This window comes from Carettochelys insculpta, chromosome 3 (genome assembly GCF_033958435.1).
Source record: "Carettochelys insculpta isolate YL-2023 chromosome 3, ASM3395843v1, whole genome shotgun sequence".
Taxonomy (NCBI): domain Eukaryota; kingdom Metazoa; phylum Chordata; order Testudines; family Carettochelyidae; genus Carettochelys; species Carettochelys insculpta.
In genome coordinates this window covers 167309651-167336266 of record NC_134139.1, presented here as the reverse complement: position 1 = coordinate 167336266, position 26616 = coordinate 167309651, and the positions used below count along the sequence as shown (strand labels likewise).

At 39.3% G+C, this 26616-nt stretch overlaps 1 protein-coding gene across 1 annotated transcript in view; it reads right to left on the bottom strand.

The window, feature by feature from the left end:
• CSMD1 (CUB and Sushi multiple domains 1) overlaps nt 1-26616 on the bottom strand; it is a 1701396-nt gene that overhangs the window by 484262 nt on the left and 1190518 nt on the right. The window contains exons 16-18 of the mRNA XM_074989136.1: nt 26052-26190; nt 21392-21579; nt 6532-6720 (exon numbers count right to left, since the gene is read on the bottom strand). Of these exons, the coding sequence (XP_074845237.1) occupies nt 6532-6720; nt 21392-21579; nt 26052-26190 (516 nt within the window). The remainder of the gene's footprint in view (nt 1-6531; nt 6721-21391; nt 21580-26051; nt 26191-26616) is intronic.

The window sequence follows — 26616 nt, the reverse complement described above, 5'->3', positions numbered from 1 at the left end:
AAAATCAGATCAATCCACTTTTGGTGCATACGTGATCTTTCAAAAGCAGATTTTTCTAAAGATCTCTTCCAGAAAATCTTCTTTCAAAGGACAGCTGTAGAGTAGACATAGCCTTAATGTTTCTTCTGCCCTGCTTCAGAAGGTCTCTACTAGTTCCTAGCATATGATGTAGATACTGGATCTTTGACAGAAGAATGAACTGCCACTGAATAAAAGTCAGTTATATATATTACAGTCTTAAGGGATTTGCAAGTTCCAGAAAAGCATGATGACAACTTTAGTCTAAATACTGAGTTCATGTTTTTAGTGACCTAAATAGAACACACTATACATATTATTCAAAACACAAGTCATCTTGTTCAAACTTGGATGTTGAATTTATATTTAGTTATCTACAAAACCCTGGCTGATTGTCAAAGCTAGTGACCACAAAAAACTCTTACTAAAGTGAGGCAACTTATGGTAATGTGTGGCTATCCCAAGCCTATGTTGATGAAAATCTATGAATCACATCAAAGGCATGTATTCCTTGCAGTTTTAACCCATATAAATTTAAAATTGTATCTACAAAATTAACTGAAAAAAGGAATAAAGTGATAAATATTCTAAGATTAGATAAATATAATATAATTTTACAAACTAATATACTTTAAAATTAGGAAACAAATTAGGAATATTTATATATTATTTGCTTGTTTTAAAAATTTAAGTTACAAAATAATACAGGATATTATATTAGAAGTTCCAAAAATTTACCAACAGTACCACAGGTTACAATTTTACAATTTGCCCAGAATATGAGTGCAATTGAATCTCTTCCTCTTCAGTGACTGAAGTCTCTTGAACTACTTGTCATAAATTAATATTCCTGACCCAATATGGCCATTCTTGTGTTCTTATACTTATGATCTGTGTTTCTAACAAAATCAAAATTAGATCTTAAAAGGGGAATATTTACCCTATATACTCATTCATAAGCTGAATAGTAATGGTAAAAAAGTGAATAGTCAAGAGTCAGGGGTCTGCTTACCAGTGGGTCAGCTACCAGCCTGCCAGGGTAAACCACTGGCATGCCCAGACTTTTTGTCTGACTCTACACTACAGAGATCTTTTGAAAGAAGCTCTTAAGGAAGATCTCTTTCGAAAAACCTTCTTTCGAAAGAGTGCATCCACACAAAAAAAACTGATCAAAGAGTGATCTGGTCTTTTGAAAGAGAGCATCCACACAGCCCCTTCTCTTTCAAAAGAACAGACCAGGAATTGAAAATGAAGACTGGTCTTTCAAAAGAAGGGCCCTGAGGAGCGTCTACATATGTTTTCTTTCAAAAGAAGCTTTAGAAAGGGAATGCTTTTCCTGAAATGGGAAAGGAAGAGTGATTTCTAAAGGATCACCACATTCTTTCAATTTACTTTCAAACAAAAGCTTTTTGTGTGTAGACAATCCATGTGTGTAGACAATCCATGGGCTCTTTCAAAAGACACCCTTCTTTTGAAAAATCTTCAAAAGAATTTGCGAGTATAGATGCAGAATTTGTATGGAGCACGTGGAGATTCAGAGGCCAGGGAGCCCCTTAGTTCCCTGTGACTGCAATTCACTGTTCCCAAAAGCTGCAGGAAGCGACATGGATTGAGGGATATGCTGGTCACCACTTTCTGCCACTCCGATTAGTCAAGAAGGGTGAATTGCTTAAACTGGAAGCTTCAGGGCTTCATGCCTGCAGATGCTCCAGGTAAATAACATGTCCCAGTGCACCAGTAACTTACCCTGACAGGCTTGGAAAGGAATTATGCCAATCCCCTGAAATATAGGGTCAATTTATGAAAGAGTTATAACATTTTGCAATTTTTTTCTGATCATTGGCGGGGGTGGGGGTGTTGGCTTATAAATGAATGGACTAAAAATAAGTATGTATAGTGAATTGCTTTTCATTTGGTATTGAAATGTTCAGGTTTAACTAGCCAACTATCTTGATGTTTCCTACAATGTGATCTGTGTATGTATTTTCAGTGTACCTTCCAAGTGACACAGAACCAAGCTTACTATGTGCACTATCTCAGTCATTTATAAAAAGGCATATGAAAAAACTAAGCTCTCAGATAGACACTAATAAGATACTTTAGATTATACATACACATGCCTCATAAATACCTCAGTGAGTTTCAGAATAGCTATACCAGTGTTAGAATATTGAACCTTCATATCATGAATAAATTATAAACTAAATATAATCCACAAACTGACTAGTACAAAAAAGATATGAGGAAATAGTTCAATGTTTTTAAAAAGCTTCTCCCAAAAAAGGCTTTATGGTCCTTTCACTGAGCTCTGTCTGCCACAGATTGACTCTCACTGTTATTCTCCATAACAACTGCAATCATCAGAAACTTTGTTCAAGACATAATCCAAACAAGCTCTGAGGAGCTAGGACCACAGCTATCTTAAGAGAAAGCCTAAAGCTATGCACTTCCATTCCACAACTAATCAGAATGAGCCCATTTCTTACCAGATTGATTGTAAGACATCACTGTTTCCAAAAGCCTTCTTACAACACTGTAAGGAGGCTCTGGCAAATCTTTCATGGAGATAAACATAAAAAATTGCAAAATTACACACACACAGAGTTATGTTTATCTCCATGGCATACATATAAAAATCCATTTTTAATTTTCATAGACCCATTTTCATTTTCATAGAGCACTGTATAAATATATATAAAAAGTTCCCCTGAAGACTTACCAATTGTGTAATATGAGGATAGAATGAAGAATTTAGCCATGAGGATTTATGTATTTTTCTTCAAATAATTTACTATTGCCCAGATAATATGGTGATGGGTGAGCATATGCAAACTGCACCTGAAGTTTTGCTAAGAAGAATTATTAATACTGAAAAACACTCAACTTCAATTTCCTCTGATCATAATATATAAACTCTGGGCTGCACTTGGGGCCAGGGCTTCTGTGAATGCATTAAGAGCTGTTTTAACTTTTGGCACTCTTCCCTGCTTATCAAGGCCCATTCTGCAGCCTGGAATTATTGGCCTCTCCCGCTTCTATCCCTGATACTTGCTTTTCCATCCCAGGTAATGGCAGAGCTTATAACCAGGAGGTGTGGGAGCAAGGTGACATCCAGGGACAGGTGCCCAAGGCCCATGCTACTCCTGCATTGAAGGAATTTTTTGTAAGAGCTACTCCACTTTTCAAGGGCTCATACATTATTGGAAAGGCATCAAGCTTTAGATAATGGAAAACTTAATATGGTGCATAGCACTTAGATTGCTAACTACAAAATAAACATTGCTACAAAACAGAATTAACTACTGAGTCACTGTGCATCCCCATGTATGCTGTGCTTTTTATTGTTTAGTAGTTTAGGGGCATAAGATGTGTTACATTGCATATAGGCTATGTCTAGACTAGACGGTTTTGCCAACAAAATGGTCATTTTGTCAACAAAACCTGTGGAACATCCTGATTCCCAAGGGTGTTTTATCAATGGTAAATTGACACAACACAGCACTTTTGTTGACAGCTGTACCCTACTCACCATGAGAAAGAATGCTGCTGTTCTGTGCATTTTGGGGGCCCTTCTGTTGACAGAAAAGGCCTCCAGGGCACTGAACAACCATCTGCTGAGTTTCTGGTTAGCTGTTTTTCCTACAGAGTGGCCAGGCAGTCTAACCACTCTCTGTTAACAGAGTGGATCACTCTTTTGATCCACTCCGGCACTCTCGCCATAATTTGTAGACAGAAGTTTTGTTGCAAAATATCTCTTCCAACAAAAAATTATGATGACAAATCCCTCTAGTCTAGACATAGCTTATGTTCTCCAGAGTGCCAAACACACTCAGGAAACAAAATAAAAGTAAATGTCAACCTCACAAAATGTGACAATGTGACAATGAAATGGAAATAACTAATTTCACCAAAGGCCATATAATATGAGAAACCATTACTGTGAAAACCTCTCCAGGGTACATATTAAACAATAGCAACACTTGTATTTCACATTGCACTAGTACAATTATTGAGTATGTTCAAATCTAGTTTACTTATTTTAAGTATGTCTTCTATGGCTGTATCCTTGACATCTATTCTGTGAAAATACAAATTAAAAGTAGCATCTAATTCTCTGAAAAGATCTCTTTCTGTCTCTACACTATGCAGTTCTTCCCATTATTATTTACAAAATAAATTACTATGATTATATCTCCAACAAGAATTATTTGAGCCAAACTGCAGAAAGCCATGGTATATACGGGTAAGGTCAATGGGAGCCTTCCCTGACCTTTAGCCAGCCTCTCCAGATAGGTCATTAATAGGCAGATCTTTGCACCCCCAAATACCAACATCCTTCGCTAGCCAACTTGGATAAAGTTGCACCCTCTTACGCACTGATATAACAGATATACTGCCTTGTGCCCAGAGTGCTGTGACAGATATGGACTTTAGTGAGCACCAACACCACCCAGAGCTTCATTCAAAACATTGTAACTTTTGTCCCACTTAAAAATAAACATACCAATCATATGCATATATTAGATAATGGTACATATCACATGCATATATAAATTAAGTACATTCATTACAATGGAAAAAATAGGTTATCTTCCAGAAGACATCAAGCAGATTTTTCACACTACTATATTTGAAAATTGTTTTTAAAAATACAAGTTCATCTGATCTATTTTTGATTGAATTTCACCATATGAAGTAGATGGGGCTCAACTGTGTTAGAAGAGTGTTTGTAAATATGCTCGATGTGTGAAAATCAATTTTATTATAGTCCTAGTGTATGGTTTTATGTTTTCCACGTTAGCTAGGCAAACTATTCTGGACTATGATTCATCAGGAGCCATGTTTGAACTGTGATTTTATTAAACATCAGTGAAAAATTCAGTTAATAATTGATTCAATATCTTTTGCTTCTCTTTGCATTAATCCAGAAAGCAGTGAAATGCTGAAACATGAATGAACTCTTTCATTTTTTGATCAAGCATATACCAACATTGCTTAGTTAATACGATTTTCCCTCACAGTTATGCTTGTAATGTGAATTGTTATTGTTAGTGAAATCTAGGGGTGTGTATATATATATATATATATATATATATATATGTATATATATATATATGATCAGTGCTTTTTTGGTGCCAGTACTTGCTGGTACTGATTACTGGCACTGTGGTTCCCACATTGGTGGGATTGGCTTGGGGGTTTCCTAATTTTTACCTTTTTACACAGTTCTACCCAGGCTGAATAACATTTCACATTTCCTGAAATTTTGGAAGTGATATGTGCTTCATAATTTATCATTTTACAAACAGAAATGCCATTAAATTGCTTATAGAATCTCATAAACTTGGTCAATTTAATTTGTATTTGTGACATTAGAGCAAGAAAGTGGTGCATATTTTAATAGAGTAGAGAACTCTGAATCAAGACTTTGGGTTGAAATCCTGTCTCCACTGAAGTTAATGGCTAACTCTCATGAACTTACAGGGGGTCTTTATTTCACACCTTATTTCTATTCCCAGGAGTTTTGCTTCAACATGTCACAAAACCTGTCTGCATTTCAAAGAACATACACCTGTCAAATGTGGATAATACACTAGGGTTGTGACATTCATGAGAGTTTGGTGTTGAGAACCCTCGCAAATGTTTAATGTTTGTGAATACTGAATACCTGCTGTGGCTCAGAAGGAAACTCCCTGGGACCACTGCCGGTCCCCACCCCAGAGGTCCCTGGCTCCCAGAGCTGCTCCCAGCACTGCCCAGCATCATTCTGTGTCCACAGGCATGGTTGGCTGGGGGAGCAGAACTCAGGGGGCTCCTGGGCTCTAACACTACAGGTGGCTCTGGGCAGCAGCAAGGGGAAGCGGAGATCAGAGGTGGGACTGTGGGGAGCTGGTCAGTGCCTGGGACATGCCTCTGGCTACTGGCAGGGCCAGACACCTTGCTTTACATAGGCTGGACCAGCTTCCAACACAGGTACCAGGACCCTGAACTTCGGCCTCTTCCGCACCCTGCTCCACTCTGCCCACAGCCCTGGAAGGTGCGGGGGGTGTGTGTGGAATTTTCTGCTTTTGCCCTCCCCTGCCTTGTCAGTGACCCCATGTGGGTCCCTGTAGTGGTAACCATTGCCAGCAGGCTGGGAGAAGAGCTGTTTGGTAGCTCAATCTGCCCACCGAGCCCTGCATGGGAAAATGAAACTGACTCCCCCAGCTGCTCATGAATAATTGAATTTTCAGTTGTTAAATTTGTGACTGTTGTGATCTTCCTGTATCTACCTAACTCACACGGTTGTGATACATTACTTGCTTACAACTTGCAAATTAAATTATTATTGTATATAACATTACATCCTTACTTGAAAGCCAAACTAGAAATATCAAATATTGCTTTAATTGTGAATTGAAATATTTTTAAAAGGTTTGGACTCTGGTATGGTGGAAGTCAGGGTAACAAGAGCAATGACATTGTTAGTTATTCATCAGAAGAATCACTTAAATTGTTATTTGAACCACCTACCATCACAGCTGGGCAATGCATGATTCCATTGATGGTTTCTTTCACATATGAGTGGCTCTTCATCACTCAATGTATATCCTGGATCACAGCTAAAAGTTACTACAGATCGGACACTGAAATTATTACCATGACGGTGGCCATTCACAGGAATCCCCGGGTCAAGGCAGGAATCTGACTCCAATGTAACACCTGAAATATAAAATTAGAGAAACAGCATTTTAAAATGAATAAACAAACAAACAAATAAATAAAACATAAAGAGAAGGGTGCCAGGAGATGAAGAAAATTGGAAATAATTTCTGGACTGTAATGTGGCACCTGAATCACTGACAGTGTCTCAAACCAAAGCCTGTGTTTCATTTCTGAGACTTAAAACATAAAAAAGGACCCAATTTTAATTGGAATGTCAAATGACTGAAAATTGAAAATATATTTTTATGTCATAATAAGAAAAATAAAGCCGGGGGGTGGGGAAGAATGGATGTTGCAACTATAAAAAGTAAGAATCAATGTGCTGCCATATTATCTTGTCTTTTGGACATAGATGATCACATTAAATTATGAAATTTAAACTGATACTCAGAGGTGACTCATATCTTTCAATCATGATTTTTTTTTCCTCAGTGAAGAAGTACTGTTTCCGGAAAGAAAAAGAATCCCTACAATCAGTACTTCAAAAATAGAAAAAAGTGAGGTGTGTACTGTTACAACTACTCTCCAGGCAAAAGAAGTATAAGCTAAAAGTGTGACTACACACAGCAAGATAGGCCAAATGAGAAAGTTAGCATAGTTTCTCTTCCCCCACCCCACTTTTTTTTCTTATCTGACAATATTTACTTTGTTTAATCTACTATTTTCCTGGTTCCACTTTTCTTCCAATCCCCCACTCTGATTCCAATAAACATTCACATTATTTTCTTGTAGCTCTCTTAGCTTCAAATTGCTGTTAAATTTTAGCCTAATCCAAATCATATTAGACTCAATGGGAGTCTTTCTACTGAATTCAATGGGCCTTATATCAGGAAATGCTAATTTAAAAAATAAAAAAAATTACAGCAACATTAAGTTTCCAAATTCAAACATTTAAAAGTAAAAAAATGCCTAAGCTGAGATTCCTGTTTAAAAATAAAGAATGTGATCATATAATTAGAATTTGTATGTACACACATACAAATGGGCCAAATTAAGGTTACACAATTTCAACTGTAGTATTCCTTATCTGTTCAGTGCTTGCCTTTGCAACTGGAATATTATTCTTCTTACACAGTTTTTATTTTCTGGGTCTAATTTTGTAGGTTGTGTGGCTGGGTCAGTGTCACTCCTGGGCCCCAGACCTTTTCCCAGTCCAGTTCCATGGTATGGGGCCCCTTTGCCCTTATCAGGGTTTGGGTTTTGGTCTTTTGTCCCAAAGGGCAGTGGGTAGGAGTTCCCTGGTCTGAGCAGGATGAGTGATCAGTCCTTCCCAGCTTCTGGCTGAGCCCTGAGGTTACCAGGGCAGGGAGATCAAACACTCCGTAGGAGAGCTCCTCATCTCCCCTGTTGTCTCTGCTACTGTTGGTGTTCTCCTCTATGTCTAACATTGTCCTAGTCTGCTCCAACTTCCTCACTTCTCTCCAGACTCCTTTTACACTCACTTCCCCACTTCCTACTGGAGGAATACTTTCTAAAAGGTCTGTGGAAGCTTCAAGTAGGATCAATGGGTCCTTAATTGATTTATGGCAGCTTCTTCTCTGATGCTCCCATTCTGCCTGTGATGATACCTGATTAGCTAGGGCTGTTTGTGCTTTCTAGAAGTACCTCTGGCCTGACCCTGTCACAGTCTTCTCAAAAGAAAACAAAAAATTCCATCATATTACGGCATCATAGGAACATTCACATAGCTCACCAGTAGGCTTAGACATCTGCTGCTCAAGCTAATGGATTAAAAAAAAATTGTATGTTGTCATTCTTTGGGTGAATTAGTGCTAGAGGAAGGTGAAACATCCACTTTATCACTGAGTTCTACAGGTTTCCTTCCAAGAAGAATGCTAAAACTCAGAAATCTTGGGTAACTGCTAAGATTCTGGAGTACAGTGTGCTCTATAGACATAAATTCCTCTAGAAATTCCTGCACAGCTTGATCTCTTCTACCCCATCCCCAGCCTGGTCCTTGTCAGAGGCCTGGTCTACACTAGGGATCAAAGCTGATCTCAGATATGCAATTCTAGCCAAACATTAATGTAGCTTGAATCGATGTGTCAGGATCTACTTTGTTCCCAGGTATAGATCAGGGCTCTTCAGGGTCACACTTATGTACCTTACTCCATGTGGTAGCTGGGCTACAAGGGTTGACTGCTGAGCCCAGAGAGATCAATTTTGCTGCTTCATCACTCATGCGGCAAACTCAAATCCAGTGGATCAATCACAGTGCACTGAACTCACAGTAAGTATAGATGTACCTAGAGTCTTTTCTCTTCCTTATTCCTGGACTTCTCCCAGTCTGTCTCCTCGCCCCTTAGGGTTACCTCCCAGAACCTCATCCGACCTGTCTGTTCTCTTCCTTATTGCCTCTTACAAACAGTGGAATCATTTTGACTGAATATTTCCCATGGAGACTTTTAAACTGACACAGAGCTTTTAAAATTTGAGCCCATATTCTTGAAGTGTAGTGAAGTCACGAGCAATTGCAAATGATCTTATAATGGCAAGAGCTGGGCAAGTTTTATGATAAGTGGCACTATCAATTCCATTTGTAACATGCCATGCATAATCTATAACTAATTAGACACTGGTATCGAAGTAATGCACTGTGGATTCAAGTTCTGAAAAGAGTAGTTTAATTCTCTCCATATAACAGGAAATTGTTAATATACTAGAAACTCCATTCTTTAAAACACATGTAATTGAAATAAACAAAACACACAATTCCATATGAACCCAAATGGTTTTGTAGTTTTAGTGAGTGAAGTTACTGCTTATTGTCTTCTTGGCTGAAATCTTTGTTAACTCCCATTCCTTTCTTTGGGCTCATGATTTCACCCATAATCCAAACAAATATTGTAGTGGGGATAATATTAAACAAGCACCTATTGCATTAAATCATATTTCAGATAGATTTTGCAGAAGAAAAAAGAGTCAGCACATATGAGATAAACATTGAGTAAAGATCTATCCAGTCCAGTGTCAAATAAAATAAATGCAATACTTACTGATTAGCAGTATAGTATAAGTGCACTGACTTGTGGATTGTGAACCTGAAACCTAGGAATACTTCTATGTGCTGAAAAAGGCACAAGAATGCTTTCTTTCTGGAAGACCCACCCTTTGTCTAAGTCAACACTACAGTGATATGTCAACAGAAGTTATAGTCAGAAGCGATCTTCCAGCAAAACTTCTGTTGACAGACCATGTTCACTTACGCGAGCAGATGGAAAAAAGCAATCTCTTGACAGAACAGGCAACGAGAAGCCTAGCAAACAGGAATGCCTGGTGAACAAGAAGCCCTGCTGTTGACAGAGGGCCCCTGAGGCATCCACATGCCTTTTTTGTTGACAGAAACTGTCAACCAAGGTATTATTCCTCATTGTGGAGAAGCAGAATGTTCTTGGTGAAAGTGCTGAGTTTTGTCATCAGACTGTCGACAAAACATATTTTGTATGTAGACACTGTGAATTTTGTCATCAAAACCCAGGTTTTGCTGACAAAACTCTCTAAAGTAGATATAGCCTTTGGGTAAAGATGAAAAACAAAAGCAAGAAGAGAAATGGTCAAAGAAATAGATGCATGGGAAGGAGTGCAAGAAACAAAATAGCAAGCCATTTATAAGGTATTTTAAAAGAATTCATTTAAATTCAGAATATGGAGATCTGTACCACCCATAAAATTATTACTTCTCTTGCCTAGATTTTTACAAAGCACAGTGTGTTTTTATCTTCCCAGCCATGAACATTTGTTATTTAGTTTCCATTTCTCAAAAAAATGCTGATGTATGTTGCAACAGTAATATCTCCCCCAAAACATATGGGATTGTACTTAATGAAGAGTATTACTGCAAATCACAGACAGTGACCTTTAAAATGAAATCATACTGAAGCATCAGTTCTAAATATCTGTGCTGATATTGGCATATAGAAACATTTTTTTCAACTTTTTTTCTGCTGGCTATACAGATTTTTCATTATCAATTCAATTATAATCTTTAATTACTTCTAATTAAAATTAATTATTTTAGTAACATATTTCATTATTTGAGTTATCAGGTGGAAAGAGGAAATTATCATAATATGAAGGCAGCGTGCAAAGACACTATACTATTACACAATAAACTTAGTAAACTTGTGTCATTGTGGGTGCATCTACTCTAGCCGGCAACTTCGAAGTAGCCAGCAAAACGTCAAAATAGCACGCGTCGTGCCTACATGAGCCGTGTGCTATTTTCAACGTTCAAATTGACGTTAGGTGGTGAGACATCAAAATCACTACTCCCATCCAAAGATGGGAATATCGCCTTACTTCGACATTCAACATCGAAGTAGGGCATGTGTAGATGATCTGCGTCCTGCTACTTCAAAATAGTAGGGTCCTCCGTGGTGGCCATCAGCTGAGGGGTTAAGAGACGCTCTGTCCAGCCCCTGAGGGGCTCTATGGTCACCGCGTGCAGCAGCCCTTAGCCCGGAATGCACAGGGTCTGCAACCGGTTGTCAGCTCTGTGGATCTTGTGCTGTGCAGGGCAAGTGTGTCTGGGAGGGACCCTTTAAGGGAGCGGCTTGGGGCTTTGCTGGCCCCTTATTTCGAGGGGGAGCACTTGTGTGTGTGGAAGCTCCACATTTCCTTCCAGGGCAGGTCCTTCTGATGTTCTCCATCGCTACTTTGACGTTGAACGTCGATGGCACCAACCCTGGAGGACGTGTAGACAATATGTGTCAAAGTAGCCTATTTTGATGTCCTTACTTCAAAATAGGCTACTTCGACGTAGTGTGCTAGTGTAGACGTAGACTGCGTGTATTAGTGTGAATTTTGTTCCTAGTCTGCTTTTAATGAATTTTATTTAGTGATATTTTAACTGAAAAAATATCATGGGGTGACAGTCTTGAAGACTGAAGTCTATTATTTTTCCTGAAAAATAGGCATAGCACATGCACGCACACACACACACACACACACACACACACAATCTTCCTGCTCTGCCCTTGTGACTAGAAACTACTTACCTTATTTTAGACCCACCTTGTCCTTTAATAACATCAGGTATTAAATCATAAGAGGATAATTAAGTATATAAAAACAAGAAACAGGCACAGAGAAAAATGGAAACCTCTTGAAGAAATCCTACAAATTTGTAACTCTCCAAGTATTTGAGGAAAAAAACCCTGCAGAGCTGAAATTTGTCACTGATGTCTACTTACGTGCAACATGAAAAATTATTTATTATCTGAATAATGAATACTATAGGAATCCTAACATGGACTCACTTTAGATTATATTCCGTATTAGCTATATTGGAAGTACTTTGTTTACATTCAATCTCAGTAATTTAAGTGCTAGTTCAATAAATGTACTCTGTGATTACATGCTGGCATTCTTCAATTATCTAAGTATCTGAGGCAGTATCCAAAATATTTAGACAATTTATTTTATGATCAATACTAGTAGCTGAAACATGGATTTTCAGAAAGTCCTTTATATTTAATAATAGGTATCTGGATACTCAGGGTTTAACTGTAATAAATATATGATAATACAGTACAAACATAGTTGTGGACACAGGGTGGGTATGGGGAGAATCAGGACTTTTCATCTTCAAGGCAGTAGGTTCAGTACTTCTGCCACAAGGGAGCAACAGGGATCTGGGCTTCAGACCCAGGGAAAGTGCTGGAGCTCCAGGTTTCAGCATTGCAACTCTGCTCCTGGTTACAGCCTTGCATGGGCACCACGACTCAGATCTTCAGCCCTGCAACTCCATTCCCAGCTTCAGCCCCTTGAGAGATGTTAGGTCTTCGTGGTCTCCACAGCTCCCCTCCTGGTTATAAACAGGGAGGGAGGGAACTTCACAAGGCTCAGGAGTTTATCTCTGGGGGGAGATCCATGGCTGAAACCATCACTCCCCTCACAACTAAACCCCTGAGATCTAGCACCTGTGCAGCTGAAGTTGGAAACTGAGCAAGGGAACTGAAGCCTCAAGCACCAGCAACCGCCTCCCCACAGCACCTAATGCCCTGAGCACCAGCACACCTGAGACATGGAAGCCCCAAGCCCTCTCCCAGATCCTCAGTACCCCCAACACATTGTTCCCAACTGCAATGAACCCCGTTCCAGGAGGTTTTTTTTCTCCCAACATTATATATTGCTTTCTTAAAATATCCTATTACAATCTCCAGGGTTGCATTCAATAGTCACCAGGAGATTGGTGCCAATTCCAGGAGACTCTAGACCAACCCTAAAGGGTTGGCAAACCTATCAGAAGCCCTGAAGAAGTACAGCATTTGCTGGGATTTGGGGGTGGTGTTTGCTGTGTATCCCTGATGTTCAGTTAATTTCCCCAGGTCAATATGTTGTCCAGTTGATTGGTAAGTCCGTAACTCTATATTTGTATCTTTGACAGTCTACAGTAGTGTGATCATATCACTTTACTGATGACCACTTTCATACCATATGGGAATGTAGAGGTGCTAACAGTCTGTGAATCCTTACTTTGAGGGCCAGATTAAGTCAATCTGGGATGCTAGGCAAACTCCGTCCCAATGGCCCCACCTACCTTCTTGCAGGGGTGGTGGCAAGGAGGTCCTCTCTCTCCCAGATATAGAGTGATTGAAGCGTGGTAGTTCCTTCCTTCTACTCTGCCCTCCACACCACCCTCAGAAGAGTGAAGAAGTTACATAAGAACATAAGAATGGCCATACTGTGTCAGACCAAAGGTCCATCTAGCCCAGTATCCTGTCTGCCAACAGTAGCCAATGCCAGGTCCCCCGGAGGAGGTGAGCTGAAGACAATGATCAAGTGATTTGTTTCCTGCCATCCATCTCCCGCCTTTGACAAAAGGCTAGGCACCATACTTTACCCCTTGCTAATAGCCATCTATGGACCTAACCTCCAAATATTTATCGAGCTCTTTTTTAAACTCTGTTAGAGTCCTGGCCTTCACAGAGTCCTCTGGTAAGGAGTTCCACAGGTTGACTGGGCTCTGTGTAAAGAAAAACTTACTTTTATTAGTTTTGAACCTGCTACCCATTAATTTCATTTGGCGTCCTCTAGTTCTCATCTTATGGGAACAAGTAAATAACTTTTTTCTGTGTTCACTTTCTCCACACCATTCATGATTTTATATACCTCTATCATATCACTCCTCAGTCTCCTCTTTTCTAGACTGAAAAGCCCCAGTATCTCTTGCCTCTCCTCATGTGGGACCTGTTCCAAACCTTTAATCATTTTAGCTGCCCTTTTCTGAACCTTTTCTAATGCCAATATATCTTTTTTCAGGTAAGGAGACCACATCTGCATGCAGTACTCAAGATGTGGGCGTACCATAGTTTTATATAGGGGGAGTAAGATATTCTTCGTCTTATTTTCTATTCCTTTTTTAATTATTCCTAACATCCTCTTTGCTTTACTGACTGCCGCTGCACACTGCGTGGATGTTTTCAGAGAACTATCCACTATAATTCCAAGATCCCTTTCCTGATCTGTTGTAGCTAAATTTGCCCCCATCATATTGTATGTATAATTCAGGTTATTTTTCCCAATGTGCATTACCTTACACTTACCCACATTACATTTCATATGCCATTTTGCTGCCCAGTCACTCAGTTTGCTGAGATCTTTTTGAAGTTCTTCACAGTCTGCTTTAGTTTTGACTATCCTGAACAGTTTGGTGTCATCTACAAACTTGGCCACCTCACTGCTTACCCCTTTCTCCAGATCGTTGACGAATAAGTTGAACAAGATTGGTCCCAGAACTGACCATTGGGGAACGCCACTAGTTATACTCTTCCAGTATGAAAATTTACCATTTATTCCTGCCCTTTGTTTCCTGTCTTTTAACCAGTTCCCAGTCCATGAAAGGATCTTTCCTCCTATCCCATGACCACCTAATTTACATAAGAGCCTTTGGTGAGGGACCATGTCAAAGGCTTTCTGGAAATCAAAGTATACTATGTTTACTGGATCCCCCCTGTCCGCATGCTTCTTAACACCTTCAAAGAATGTTAATAGATAAGTAAGACAAAACTTCCCTTTACAGAAACCATATTGACTTTTGCTCAACAAATCATGTTCTTCTACGTGTCTGACAATTTTATTCTTTACTATTGTTTCTACTAATTTGCCCTGTACCGACGTTAGGCTTACCAGTCTATAATTGCCAGGGTCTCCTTTAGAGCTCTTTCTAAATATTGGTGTTATATTAGCTGTCTTCCAATCATTGCGTACTGAAGCTGATTTAAAGTTCTAACTTACTCTTGAGGCCTGGCCAGTGACATGACTCTAAGGCTGGAGAAGTATGAAGGTGGAATTTATGCCACTTTTACTTGCATCCCCAGATTTGTATCATGCACTTCACTACCACAGCTGAAAATCTGACTCTCTATTTGGATTGTCCATACAGATGATTGCTTCTATAAGCTTAAAGGAAACAAGGAGCTTTTTGTTTCTAAGTCACAATTTCTGAAGCTGACCTGGGGGTATTTGAACAATGTTAAGGATGTTTGCCACCCTTATTAAATTTGTAATTTTTGTAAATGCTGTTCATTTGCTATGGTGAATGAAAAAAAAATGTCCCCATTGTTTTTATTCCAAAGAATATTTCATTTGACTTAAGGGAGTCATAACACTAATTACACTAGATTTTTACAGGGACCTACTGATGATTTTGTGCAAAGATTAGCCACAGTTATATAGGCTGGTACTCAGAAATGGATTATCCTTGATTGAGCAGTATTTTTCTTCCTAATTAGAATATGAGTGCTACAAAAACCTTAATTGTCTACTTAGTCACAGAAATGTTTTCTTTAAAGAAATTCAGAGCATTTGTTACATGTGATAATATGAGGTGTGGATTTATTATTGTTTGGATACATAACCAGAACACAATTTCTGTCTCCCATGTCTCAAATATATTCTAGCACACCAGGGAATGTATATGTGTACGTCTCTGAAACACCAACACCTCTAAGCAAAAGGAAATCTCTCATTGAACTTTCATGTTAAAGCCATCAGGATAATGAATACAAACCATTAAGAATATGTCAACAGAGGAAAAGTAAAACCACAGAAGTGACTCTCAGAATCTCTGGGTCAAATGGCTTGAGCTCCTGGCCTCATTGTATTTTTCTTTTTGCTGTGTAACATATATTAAGGACACATCTACATGGGTAGCCTCCATCAACATAGTTCACTGTCTACAGAGAAAACTTGGCAGTACCTCTGTTGACAGATAGCATCTATACACAAAAGCAGATCGAAAGATCAAGCCACTCAGTTGACATAGATCAGCCAGACTGCCCTGTCTTCTCTCAACAAAATGGCTGACTGCAAGCTCTGCAAAAGAGGGCTGCCAAGGGAACCAGAAGCCCTGCCTATTGACAGAAATGTCTACACAGGCAATCTGTTGACAAAACACTGTTGACAGAGGCATTATACCTGATCAAGAACAAGGATAACTCTGCCGACTGAACAGTTGAGTTTTGTCGACAAACTCTCAACAGAGTACTTTAGCCATTTAGATGCTCAGTGAGTTTTGTCAACAAGAGTCCAGTTTTGTTGACAGAAGCTGCCCATGTAGATGTGGCCTAAGATTCATGGGTTTGTGCACTTTAAAAATGTAGCAGCTGCCCCCAGGTGACTCAAAGTTTATTTTCCTGCCTTGAGTTTCCCCAGAACATTTTCAAGTGACCTTGAGGTGCATGTATGGCAAGCAAACTGTCTAGAATCTCATACACAAATCCTAGGACAAAAATTGAGAAGTTGTGTGGCTAAGGACTATTGGTGCCACAGGACTTCTCATTGTTTTTGCAGATGCAGACTAACACAGATACTCCATCTGATATTAGGACAAAAGAATTGATTATCCTCAGTCAAGAACAGCTTCTGAACTTTTACATGAAGAAAAAAATGCAGTTCAAGAACTGCTGATTTGTCCTAGAGAATTACTCTCTATTCACTTGCCGAGAAGAAATATCTTTCCAGGCAACAAGACCTACAGGTCAAGAGAATCAATGTATCTCAACATCTACCTTTGTTTTAATCTGAACTGGCTACAATGGAGGGATACAGCCCAAATAATATTGCCAAAAGAACATTACCAAGGAACAATTGAGAGACCCAAGAGGAGAAATCGGGGAAGGGGTTTTAAATATCACAGAAATGAGCCTCACTTGCTGCTGAATATATTGAATTATTTATTAGCTGTCTTATCTTAAAAAACCTATATGTACTAAACTACCATTTTGCTGAGATACATATTTGCTCTATAGGCATTTCATTCATTTTCAATAAGACATTAATAAATGACATTACAATCTACAATGCAGATGCTAAAGATATTAGCTGGATCTACACTAAAGAGTTCTGTCGACAGAAGAGGCATTCTGTCGACAAAATTAGGGAGCGTCCACACTACTATTGCATTCTGTCAAGAATCTGTTGACAGAATACAGAAGTTTTCCCAGAAGAGTTCTGTCTTGACCATATGAGGCATAGCACATCTGTCAACATTCTGTCAACAAAAAATAGTGTAGACACTGTGTGCGGGCCCTCTGTCAACAGAGACGGCTCCTGGATCACCTGGCTGCCCTGTTTGCAGATCTTTCGGTTGGCTGTTCTGTCAACAGAAGGCTAGGCAGTCTGGCCACTCTCTGTTGACAGAGGGCTTTGACAAGGTGAGCTTGTGTTAGGTGTGTCCATGTTCTGTAAGCAGAGGTTCTGTCAGGAAATATCTGTTGACAGTGACTTCTGTTGACAGAACACTGTTGTGTAGGCACAGATATTGAGTTTATGAATTAGCTACAGACTGATAGTAGTTTTTGATATATTCAGTCTTAAAGGCTCACATTATAAAGCATTATTCTGATCATATTGTACTTAAAATGTGGTGGCAGCAGTAGCAATTTACTAAAGGTTGCATTAAATTTTTCACCTAAGTAGTATTATCGTCTCTAAATTTCAGTTTAATGATTGAGTTCTGTCTTCAGATTTATTACAAATATTGTTTATAAAACAACTGAATTTTCCATTACACTTCCTGGCAAAATGTTTCCAGAAAAAATGTTTTTGTATTTTTATAGACACATTTTTTGGAAGCAGTTAATTGGAACTCATAATATGACATCATCACTCTACTGATGTCTTGGATCAAACCACTTTTGAAATATTACAGCTGAATAGGGAAAGAAAGAGATTCTCCTCCTTTGCCATACCCTTTTTCAGATATACCAGAAAAGCTGCCAAAGACCGTGTATGTCTTGTACTCCAGCATGCTACAGTGTTTCTCTGGCTCCATGCCTCATATACGCAATGCAGCCAGTCCCTGACTCTCCTGAGGAATCAATATAAGCCAGGCATATGGGACCCCTGATCTCTAAACCTGTTATCAACTTCTCCCCAGAGCTCCAACTGAGCCACAGTCTGTAATTCTTTGGCTAGCTAGCTGGCATCTCTGAATATTGCTGGCACACATCACCAGCCAGCCCCTAAACTAATGCTTTTTTATTCTCTCCTGATCCATTATCTCCTGCATACATCTTTTGACCTGAAAAGGTGGCTGTCCTGCTCTGAAAAATACGGTCAGATGGTGGCATTTTCACATCTACTATGCTAAGAACATCACATGGACACATGAGAAGGCACGGAGGTTTAGCCAAATGTTTAAACAACATTTTTTTTTTGTGCTTATTTTTGTTAATGCGTGTTTAACTTAATTTTTGCCTGGGCCTGTTCCATGGTCCAGGCAGCATGTCCACATGCCACCAGGGTGGTGGTGACTTGGCTGTAGCCCAGGGCATACCACCTTTTTGCTGCCAGGTCCAGGAGCACAGTCTTCTCAGACCAGATGCCTAGCAGGTCCGGTCCCAGATATCTGGCTCCATCTAGGAGGGAGCCTGCCTCTTTGTGCCCTGGGGTGTGTCCAGGAGTTTCTCCCCACTCCCTGGTGGGTCTGGAGATGTCATGGGGTTATTGTGAAGCTGCCATCTGGCTTGTGTGGCCAGAGGAAAGGCTGGGAGCAGGTTGCAGAGATGTGCTGCCTCTGCTGCTCACATGCTGGCTGCTTCCTGGTCTGGGGTTTCCAGGGCTCCCTGTACCTTTAAGGCTGGCTGGAGGCACAGGGCACAGAGCACAGAGCTGATTGAGGTGGACAGGGTATCTCCTGGCTCCAGCTGGCTAGTGCCATGGAGGATTCTTCTGTCTATAGAGGTCCCCCGGATCATTCACATTATAATATTGTTGACAGAATCTGTAGACAGAGGCATTCTGTCTCATGGGGGAGTGACAGAACTCTGTCGGGAAGTGCCTCATTCTGTTAACCGTATCTTGACACAATGCATTTTAGGTGTAAAGGCTCCGTGGGTTTTCTCTACAAAACCCCAGTTTTGTCAGGAAATCTCTACAGTGTAGCCATCACTTATGACTCCCCCTGTACTTTTATCTAATTAAGATTGATTCAACATTCATCAGGTTTTGGATATTTTTGCTAAACCAAAGTATTTCTTGATTACTTAGGATTATACAAGAAACTGAAAATGTGTTAGAATGCAGAGATCTTCTGCACTGGGGCAGTACTGCACTTCCTGTGTAGAAAGAGAAAAAGAACAAACAACTGACCACATCAGAGAATCACTAAAATGGATAGAATGACCCTAGTTTTTCCCATCTAATTTTGGAACAGATGTAAAAGCATTTCCAGCTGAAAGAAAAGTCATATAGATGTGCTGTAGAGATGTACAGAAAAATATAGAACTGCTGAAGTGTTTTTGTAAACTTTTATAGTAAATGTTTCTTTTCTACCAAAACATCCCCAAGACAGAGAGCCAATGTAGTTTTAAAGGTTTCTTAGAAGTAATTCTACCAAATCAATAGAAAAAAAAAAGGATGTACTTTATTGAAGGCAGATTGATATTGATACTAAAACTCATCTAGTTAGCATTTCTTGGATAACCTCTTGTTTTTTTTCAAGACCTATTGTTGCCAGTTCAGGAGTTGGAGTTCAAAAGAGCTATTGAAGCTCTTCAGCTTAGATCTTCCTAACAAACTGACCTCAGTCTCTTAATGTCAATGGCCAAGTCCTGCAGACTGCTGTTCAGCAACAACTCCTTTGTCATTCATTGTCTGTGAAGCAACTGTAGCTACTTCCCCTCCTTTTTTCCACTCATGAACCACACCCGAGTTTCTTCATACAAGCACCTACCAACCATCCTTCATCCCTCACTTGCATCCAGCTCCCTGGTGCTCCTGCTTCCCTTCTAATAACCATGATTCACTCAAGTACTGCCACAAGTTACGAATTACTCCTTTCTATGCCTGGATCAGAAAAGAGTGTTAAGAATAATCTTTCCATATGGAAGGAGCTCTGAACAGCGTACTTGGGCATATTTCCCTGACCCACTGTGGCTCTGGATTTCCTACACATTACATATCTGGTTTCCAGATAATGCTGATTGATGGAACTATACTATACACTTTCACACCAAGAGATGTAGACAGAAATTTGGGACTTCTCTACATGGCACTGCAGACCAGACTATTTGGGTGTTGATTTTAACTGCTGGTGCACTCAAAAAAGGTATCTAATTTACTTTAACACAGCCTGACTTTACATGTGGCAGTTAAGAGCATAGCATTTTAAAGCACATTACAAATCATACCCCTCTGATATCTGGATTGTGCCATGCAAACAAGCCCTAAGAAATAGAGTCCTCTATTGTGCAGGGTATTGAAGTCAACTAGAGCAGAGCACAGTGCTCAAAATCAGAAGAGGGAACATTTTGACTAAGGATATTAGGATAAACCTCTGATGTGAGAAAAATGTCACCAAAGCTGAGTTGCCATTCTGAGGAGACAGGACTTTTTTTTATTTTTGTGGCCTTCTCCCAAGAACACTCCAGCTTTACCAGTATTTTGGTCATGTTCCATGCTTAATGTTATTTTTTTTATTAATTGTTATTATTAGACAGATTTTGATATACTCTTGGTAGAGAATTTTTTACTGATTTAGAGTTCTGTTAATTTCAGTTGTATGATTAAAACTTTGCATTACAGAAACATTGCTACCTTTGTCCTGTCATGTTTAGCTCAGAAAATATTAGCCTACATATGCCCGAAATACAAACAAGTATAAATACATTAATTTATGTAAATATGAATATAAATATAATTATAAAATATAATTACATGATGCAACTATCTACACAGGGCAAATATTTTCAAACCTTGGGCCCTAGAGTTGTACTCCTACAATAAAATTAGCCAGACTCTCAGAGATACTGAGCACCCAAATGTGTAAAGCTCTATAGATAATCCCTAAAATACACATCATTATAGTTATTTGTGGGATTTACAGGAATCATTTATTAGCATAGTAGTATTGCATACAGGGCCCAATCAAAGAACAGGTTCCTATTTGACAAATATAGTATTTATATACCACACATATACTGAACAGAGTATCACTGTCTCATTATCCAAGAGCTAGATTCTGTTATCCTATTCTTGCTGTGAAGTACCTCATTCCATGACATGAAAAAAAATTATATGTTTTAGAATCTATTTTAAGTAATATATGTAACAAACATAATTTAATCTTAGGCAAACATACATATAGTAACATTCATATTTGTTCCTATTTTTATATTTTTAATATTTGCATAAAAGTCTACCAGAGAAATCTTAGACTTACTCTCATAGTGAATTAGGAAGCCAATGCTGGAACGACTATTGTCGGTTGTGAACAGTAGATACATGTAATTGCCAGTGCTAATAAGGAACTGTGGTGCCTGTGTACCATGGTATTCTCCTATTAGTGGTGATGAGTTTGCTGGTCCATCTCTAACTTCCAAAGTATCATAATTAACTTCAGTCTGAAATCTGAAAAGATACACATCAAATTAGGGTGTAAACAGAGAAACAGAAACTATTATTACTCAAGTGTAATCCTGACCAAGAAATTCAGGTAATTTATAATTCAAAATGTCTACGGCCACATCAAAATAATTTCAAATAAAGAAAGGTCAGGTTTATATTTCCTCCTTCTCCCTTCTTCTGTACGTTCTGATGCTGATCTACCGGGCAATTTGAGGCAATTTACTACAATTTCTGTGCCTTTTTATGCTCTCTAATCTTTATCTGTCTGCAGAGCATTTTGCTCCAGATCACACAGCCGGTCCTACCACTATCTCTTTTGTCCCAGTCTAGTGTCATAGCAAGTAGACCACAGTGCCTCTAAGTACCCAGAGTTCAGATTCATGAAAGGTGGCTAAGTAAGCAATCATTTTTTCTGCTAGTCATTCCTGTACTAAATTAATTCAGGTTAGTTCTAGCTCTAGCTTTAACTCTGTCTGACGTGCTGCACAACAAACACTTTTCTCCACTGTTTGTGGTTATATCAGATAGCCTAATGAACTAGACCTTGTACTCAAGTTCTAATGCCACATTTTCAGCTCTAAGGACATCTTCAAAGAATCTGAGAGCATTCAAGTAGAAAATGATTTTTGTCCTTTTGTAAGACTTATATTTGGGAGGCAGATATGAAAAATGTGCTACAGCTGACATTTTATGTCATTCTTCTAGGGAGCTGATTGGTGTAAACTCTGGGGTCAAGAAACCTGTGTCCCTGTAAAACAGAACATGTTTTTGAAAGCAAATATACCCAACTGCCTCCACAAAAGGAGAGGTACATCATTAATGTCAGGGAAAGAGAAAACTGAATTCTTTTGTTACAGAGGATTGAAAATAGGGACTGTGTTGAACTGTGTTAATGCTGCAAATAATGCCCATTTTATAAATTGTTTTAATTGGACAAATAGCCAATGTTGCAATTTTCCTTCAAAATGCAAGAAAGCTCTATGTTTGCCAGGTAATGGTTTTATAAAACAAACAAACTTTCCTGTCAGCCCATTATACCTTACATATCAATTAATATGAAAGCATTACAAATCTATCCACAAACCAAAATCAGCAACAAACAAAGGCTATTTAGGTCTTAGCTTAGTCTTCTCTTACCACTCATTTTATATTTCTTACCTTTCAGAATCCAATAAAAAGAGGAACCACAAACTCATTCAGAATTAAAGTGATTCAGAAATAAAGGGCTTTTTATGTTCTTGTGATTGTCACAAAGGTAAGTAAATATCAAGGTGACATGGGGATAGGGGCATGTGAGGTCATATGCCCTCCTGGATTTGCTGCTTGGTTTGTATAGAGCATGTTCAATAACATTGCTGAAGCTGGGTACCCTCACTCTTCCCTTCCCCACTTCCTCCACACACATTTCACATGCACAGATCAGCCTCTGAGGGGTTGTGTACATTGCAGAGTTGTCTCCTACTCAGATGTTATGCCAGCTCACATCGAGGCTCATAGGTTTCAATGAACATAAATACATAGATGGAAACAAGTCTACATCACCTGTGTGTTAGTGTTGTTAAAATAGATATTAGAGTTCAAAGAATATGTTTGGTGTTTCAACAGATGCTGTAGGCATGACTCTTACTTATAACATTTCTATCCCATGTTCTAAGGCCATATTTCAAAGTTGGCTCTGAAACTTTAGAAGTGTTTGCTCTAAAACTGTATACCCCACAGTCCAGAGAGAAGCATTACCAGGTGTGAAATACTAGTTTACCACCAGAGGTGTCATCTACTCTTCAGCAAAAGATGAGCCAAATACACCAGAAAAACTACTGTGGAATATCAGTGGACAAAAGACTTTGTTGATTGCCCCCCTCACACACCCCTGAAGAGGAGACATGCACAAACATTCCTCTCATCAGCTTGAGCTTCAGAGGAAAGGATTAAAAAATGCCTAGAAAGAAGAAATTGTTACCCTCCATCCTGCTTCGACTTCAGGGAGAGAACAAGATTTGACTACATAAGCAAGGGATCCCTAGCTGCTGAACTTGGGTTAGCCCCAACAAGCATATATTATTTGCACATTGCAGCAGCTTCTATTACTGTTTGAAAGCTAAGGCTATGTAACTGATTTGCATGTGCATGTTTACTTGTCTTAATCTTTTAAATAACTCCCTTATTATTTACAGAGAGGTAGCTGTATTAGTCTGTACCTTCACAGAAGAAAAAAAGCAGTTATGCAGCACTTTAAAGACAAACAAAATAATTTATTAAGTGATGAGCTTTCATGGGACAGACCCACTTCTTTTGATCTGGAAAACTCTGATAAAGGTAAACTGACATGTCGAGAATTTAACATAGAAGCCGTGTCTACACGTGCACACTACTTCGAAGTAGCGGCACTAACTTCGAAATAGCGCCCGTCACGGCTACACGCGTTGGGCGCTATTTCGAAGTTAACTTCGACGTTAGGCAGCGAGATGTCAAAGTCGCTATCCTCATCAGGAGATGCGGATAGTGCCCTACTTCGACGTTCAACATCGAAGTAGGGACCGTGTAGTCATTGCACGTCCCGCAACTTCGAAATAGTGGGGTCCGCCATGGTGGCCATCAGCTGAGGGGTTGAGAGACACTCTCTCTCCAGCCCCTGCGGGGCTCTATGGTCACCGTGGGCAGCAGCCCTTAGCCCAGGGCTTCTGGCTGCTGCTGCGGTAGCTGGGGATCCATGCTGCATGCACAGGGTCTGCAACCAGTTGTCGGCTCTGTGGATCTTGTGTTGTTTAGTGCAACTGTGTCTGGGAGGGGCCCTTTAAGGGAGTGGCTTGCTGTTGAGTCCGCCCTGTGACCCTGTCTGCAGCTGTGCCTGGCACCCTTATTTCAATGTGTGCTACTTTGGCGTGTAGACGTTCCCTCGCAGCGCCTATTTCGATGTGGTGCTGCGCAACGTCGATGTTGAACGTCGACGTTGCCAGCCCTGGAGGATGTGTAGACGTTATTCATCGAAATAAGCTATTTCGATGTAGGCTTCACGTGTAGATGTAGCCAGAGAGAAAAAAAAATGAAATGACAAGTGATGACTCAGCTACATAGGACATGACGAAGAGAGGTAAAGGTGGGAGAGAAGGAAGAAAATTACTTACTGCACATATCAGTTAAGTTGTTTGCCTGAGATCAGTACAAATATCAAAGATGGGGAAACTGTCCTTGTAATGCACAAGGTAATTGACGTCTTTGTTTTCAAGACCTGAAGAAATGGGTCTGTCCCACGAAAAATCATCACCTAATAAATGATTTTGCTCATCTTTAAAGTGCTACAGGACTGTTTTTTCCCTTATTTTTTTTTAGTAAGATGACCTGAACTGCACAAGTTCTCCCTACGAAACAATACACTGGAGAGTCTAATCCTTTACTACCACCCCACATGACTTCCATGGACTTTGGGGTTGATCTGGCTGCTTCAAAACCACTGGTGAGCTAATTTACTTATCAAATTATGTTCTTACTGCAGACAGGCTAGAAAATTTTATTTTGGTAATTGAATGTTTGGATTGTAACACATACAGTAAATGTAAAATCCTCTATTTTCCAATCTAAAAAATAACACAAACTATTTACAAAAGTATAGATTTCTTTGCCTTGTTACATATTGATTGTATTAATCTGTGCAATAATTTATGAATGTTAAATGGTGTCATTATGGCAAGATTATTTTCAAGAACTAAGGTTTTTGACCTGTAACTTGTGTTTAAGTAGGAAAGTTTAAATAAAAAAGCAACGCGTTTGGTACCTTTCTTGGTGTTCAGTAGTTATTACAGCACTTTTGTTAGCCAGAAGGAGTAAGAAAGCTGATAGCAAACAAATTCAATTATGCTATCATTAATTTCTGAAAAAACCAACAGTTTTAAAGAGTTATATATGAAGAATTATAGATATTTACTTTTCTACCTGTCAGAAGACTGATGCATCATCCAAACTAAACTGAAAAGGGTCTTTTCCTCTCACCATTTAAAAAAAAAAGAATGCCTTTAACATAGTAATGATTTACAACTTGAGCCTTTAAGAAGGATAGGGTACCAGATTTTCCTCTGAGTGATGCTAGTGTACAATTGGAGTAGCTCTATCAGCTGCTAAGTGCACTGAAATTCAAAGACACCTAAGTAGAGTCACTAGGTAAGTTTCTGGTCTTGCTTGAAGCATTGTAAATCCAATGCTATTGGTTTAATTTCAGGGGATTTTCATTGGCACAAATGAGAGCACAATTTGGTACAGTGCATGTGTGTTTGTGTACATATGTGTAGGGAAAGTTCACAATTTTATACTACAACACGGAACACAGAATCAAAGATTTCAAGTAGGAGCAATTAATACAGCCCTAGACAGGCATCCAGGTGGGGGCTCTGGAATGCTGCTTTGATTGCAAACAGTTTTGAACATGTTGGTGCTGTGAATTTGTGTTGACATAGGTCTTGTTTGACTTTTGTTGTTCTCACCTGTCAAAAGTTATCTTAATAGAATGTCCTGGTCTTGCTTCAATCACCCATTCACAATTTAGTGAGTCCTTGTAATATCCGGGCCATCCTGGTGGTAAGATAACCCCACTTGATGCTGTCAGATGTCCACCACATGGTGCTGAGAAAGAAAAGCATATATATGTAGTGTATATATACATATATATATATATATATATAGACTTAAATAGACTGATAATGCCCCCCTCCCACATACATGCACTAAGTTAAACTAACTGTTAAGAAAATCTAAAAAGCAAAAATAAGTAATGTGTGCAACACCAGTAATCCTACTACCTTAGTTCTTGAAAAGAGCCCATAATCTTTTCACTGAGGCTATGTCTACACTAGCCAAAAACTTCGAAATGGCCATGCAAATGGCCATTTCGAAGTTTACTAATGAAGCGCTGAAATACATATTCAGCGCCTCATTAGAATGCTGGCAGCCGTGGCACTTCGAAATTAACGCAACTCGCCACCACGCGGTTCGTCCAGATGAGGCTCCTTTTCAAAAGGACCCTGACAACTTTGAAATCCCCTTATGCCT